The sequence below is a fragment of the Chiloscyllium plagiosum genome, unplaced genomic scaffold (genome assembly GCF_004010195.1).
Source record: "Chiloscyllium plagiosum isolate BGI_BamShark_2017 unplaced genomic scaffold, ASM401019v2 scaf_9758, whole genome shotgun sequence".
Taxonomy (NCBI): Eukaryota; Metazoa; Chordata; class Chondrichthyes; order Orectolobiformes; family Hemiscylliidae; genus Chiloscyllium; species Chiloscyllium plagiosum.
In genome coordinates this window covers 17,002-20,849 of record NW_025210837.1, presented here as the reverse complement: position 1 = coordinate 20,849, position 3,848 = coordinate 17,002, and the positions used below count along the sequence as shown (strand labels likewise).

The 3,848-nt window shown below is 47.4% G+C and overlaps 1 protein-coding gene across 1 annotated transcript in view; it reads left to right on the top strand.

Moving 5' to 3' along the window:
* Positions 1–2,613: 2,613 nt before the first annotated feature.
* The window catches only part of LOC122546964 (adhesion G protein-coupled receptor A2-like), a 9,071-nt gene continuing 7,836 nt past the window's right edge, over positions 2,614–3,848 (top strand). The window contains exons 1-2 of the mRNA XM_043685568.1: positions 2,614–2,754; positions 2,905–2,994. Of these exons, the coding sequence (XP_043541503.1) occupies positions 2,666–2,754; positions 2,905–2,994 (179 nt within the window). The 5' untranslated portion in view covers positions 2,614–2,665. The remainder of the gene's footprint in view (positions 2,755–2,904; positions 2,995–3,848) is intronic.

The following is a 3,848-nucleotide window of genomic DNA, read 5'->3' as shown; positions in this document are numbered from 1 at the left end:
CTGACCCTGAGCCTGTAAAAACCAGCTCCTTGACCTCCCTCCAAGCCTCAGCCCTGTTCAGTTCCTCAGCAGCATGCTCTGACAGTCTGTTCCATCCTCATTCAGTGCAGATTCCTACGTGCGACCTTCAATTCGGTAACTCATACCGAAATCTCACAGGCAATTAAATAATACCTCAACAACTTCAACTTTATCGTATGGAGCTCCCCAAATAAACACCCTCAAGTCAGCAAGTGAAAGCCAGCAACCCAGTTGAGTTATTGCCTGAGAACAGATGGAATTTAGCTCCGATTCCAACCAACTGTGTCTGTCTCTGGCTACAATCCTTGTAAATTGTGGTTCTCCGGAGGGCTGCTGCTGGCGAATCCCCAAGTTGGATTCTTACAGGATTTTATGTCAAGTTTACAATGCGATATTATAAATGACATTTCTGAAGTCACAAAGTCTGGAGCTTGCTTCCTTCTCTGGAGTAGTGTGACGATGGTGTCGGGATAAAAAGTTTTATTATCCTGGTTTAGTTTTGAAGAGTGGTTGGAAGGCAGATGGACTGAACTGGTGACTGAAGTAAACAACGTGTGGGGACTTAGAGTATTTTATTTTAAAAGTTGGAACAATGGATACACTCTCAGTGTGGCCAGTTCTCTCAGACCTGGCTTTCTAGTTATTTTTAGCTTTAGCTTGGGGTCTCATATGAAATGGAAGCTTCAGTGAATGATTCTGAGCTGCTCCACTCTCTGAATTTACTCCTGATGTTGTTTCCGTCTGGATTGGAGAACTCCATGTGAGAATCTGTGTCTGAATTTTCCTTTTTCTGAAGGGGTTTTGTTTATGGGATGTTACTACATTGGAACACTTAATTAGTCATCGGTACTGTCTATTATATAATACGGTTAAGCTTTTAATATTTCAGTTTTTCTAAATTCCTCTTTCTTATGTTTTTGTACTTTAACTATTGTGTTTCAATAAATTGCATTTCACTTAACGTTGAGTAGTTTGACCTGTGGCATCATATTTGGAATACGGCACTTCACATCGACCTTGACAATGAGGAAATATTAGTGTCTAGGCTACCCTTCTGAAATATCCACAGGGGTTCTGGACTCATCCATAACACTAGATTCTCTGTTCCTTTGTTACATTCAGTGTTGGCTGTCTGTCGATGACAAACCCCATCCTTACCCTCAGGCCATTGATTCAGCAAGACAGCTTGTTAGCACACAGGATGCTAAAACACTCTGTTTCTGTAACCTCGACTCCTTTTCCCTGAGGCCGGTTAATTGGCAGCTTGGATTTTAATTCCTTTCTAACAGTCTGTCCTTGCCCTTTCCATTTTGGGAATGAGTTTATTTCAGAAGGAGGAATTGCTGTTTCTTTCAGTCCCTGAACATTTCTGTCAGTGGGGCTGCTGCCTGAGGTGAATCCACTGTGACTCCTGGGACAATGGAACTGAGAGTAACACTGGCCAGCTGACTGGGTTGGATTGAGCTGAAGTGAAGAATTGGGGGGGGAAGTCCGGAGCGACTTTCTAAAACGGTTTTGGGAGTGACCTGGAGAATGCAGTGCAGATTTCTCACTGATGATCAGGGCCGAGATGAGGGAATGGAGCTTATACCATGAGTCAGTGGGCAGCGCTGTCTCTGATCAGTCAGCATCAAGCCCCATTTCTGGAACACACAATCCAGGCAGACACTGTCACTGCACTGTCACCCTGGCTCTGTTTCAGGTGAGATGCTCAATCTAAACCCATCCCCTCTCAGATGGAAGCATGCTCTGGAATGATTACAAGGAGGTGGATCAGGCAAACGTTATCCTGGTCTCCATTTCAAACAGAATTCGGTTCCAGACCAGAGAGGTTTTGCTGAAGTTGCACAGGAGTACCTGGAAGATTGCGTGCAGTTTGAGTCTCTCTGCAGACAGAGAATAGATCTTCCATTGGGAGATTACGGGGAAGTTCACCAGGCTGAAAGCAGACCTGGCAAGGCTCTCAGACAAAGGCTGAAAATGTGTTGCTGGAAAAGTGCAGCAGGTCAGGCAGCATCCTGGGAACAGGAGAATCGACGTTTCGGGCATAAGCCCTTCTTCAGGAATCTGAAGAAGGGCTTATGCCCGAAACGTCGATTCTCCTGTTCCCTGGATGCTGCCTGACCTGCTGCGCTTTTCCAGCAACACATTTTCAGCTCTGATCTCCAGCATCTGCAGACCTCACTTTCTCCTCTCAGACAAAGGGTAAAGGCTTAACTAGGTCTGGATTCACTCGAGTTTAGAAAGATGAGAGGGAATCTGATTGAAATGCATACAGTTTGAGCAGGGCTGGACAGATTCAGAATGTGAGCTGGTGTGTGTGTGGAAGGTGCAGTCGGGATAGGACTGGAATAGTCTATCACCTCATTGGCTGGAATGTGCTGGCAGACGTGTCCTGGTTGTGAAATCTGTAAATCCCAGTCTGCTTTTGTTTATCCCATCAGTGTCGTTGGGCTGAGTGGCCTACTCCTCTAGTTGGTATTTAAACCTTAATAAATACCTCAGCCCACTCCATGCGGGATAGGGTGCTAGTGTTCCTTCCAGCCACCTTCAGCTGACAGACACCTAATTGACTGTGTCTTCACAGATCGGGATAGTCCTCCATTACTCATCTTTGTCGACCCTGCTGTGGATTGGAGTGGCAATGAGAGTCATCTACAAGGAAGTGACACACAAACCACCCCAGCAACAAGAGCTTGAAGTCCCTTCACCCAGCCAGAGACCAATGCTCAGGTACAGCACAGCTCACACCCCTCCCCTGCCTGCCTGCCTGCCTGTAGTTTCCACATTCTGGCCAGTTCTTGGCTTCACTGGTTTGCTGGAAATCCTACTGTTGGTCTGAAGTGTGACCCGGACCATGAATATGTCTCTTTCTTTCGGCAGGTTTTATCTCATCGCGGGAGGCATTCCTTTAATAATCTGTGGGATCACAGCGGCTGTGAATCTACACAATTACAGTGGCTACAGCCCATAGTGAGTATCTGTACACCTGACCCTGCTGCCTGTTCACTCAGCTCGAATCATTCTTGTCTTTTATCCTTCCATCCATCAAATCCCCAGCCCGTTTATGACACGCTGATCTTGTTGCTTGTCACAAGGTCAATAATGAATGAACACAATTCTAGTTGGATCTGTTCCAAATATAAGAGGTCATTGTTTTACATATTTCACAACCAGGACACGTCTGCCAGCCCGTTCCAGCCAATGTTGTGATAGACTATTCCAGTCCTATCCCGACTGCACCTTCCACACGCACACCAGCTCACATCCAAAACTGCCCACACCCTCACTCACGCCAAGGGTGTCACTCACCCTGACCAAAATGGCTCCTGCTCCATCAGACCCTCGATTGGAGAATTCTAACATTGCCTTCCGAGGCTTCATCCTTCTGGAATTTCCAGCCCCTGGATTGCTTCTCGGCCTTTTGGCTCAGAATATGTGTAGTTCCTGAGGACCAGAGGAAGGGATTCTGTTTGAGTGCTGCAGGTTTGACGCGGCGGACGTGTGCTGGCGGGGGAAAAACCGCAGGGATCGTGTTGCGAGTCGTCAGAGCTGCTGGAGACCATTGCTGGATCGTGATTGGACGTTGGAGGATCGTTTGGTTGTGCTGACCTGCTTTTGGTGGATCTTTATGCTGGCTTCGGCCTAACGCCAATTCAGGTACCAGCCAACCTCTGAGCTATGGCCTCAGCAGCCGCTCGCAGCCTTGGCCAGGGCATTCGCAACACAGTCAGGGTGACTGTGAAGAAGGTGGAGGAGCACACACCGGTCGATCGGACGGTGTTTGTGAAGAAGATTTTGCTGGAGTGCTGCGGGTTCAAAGCAGC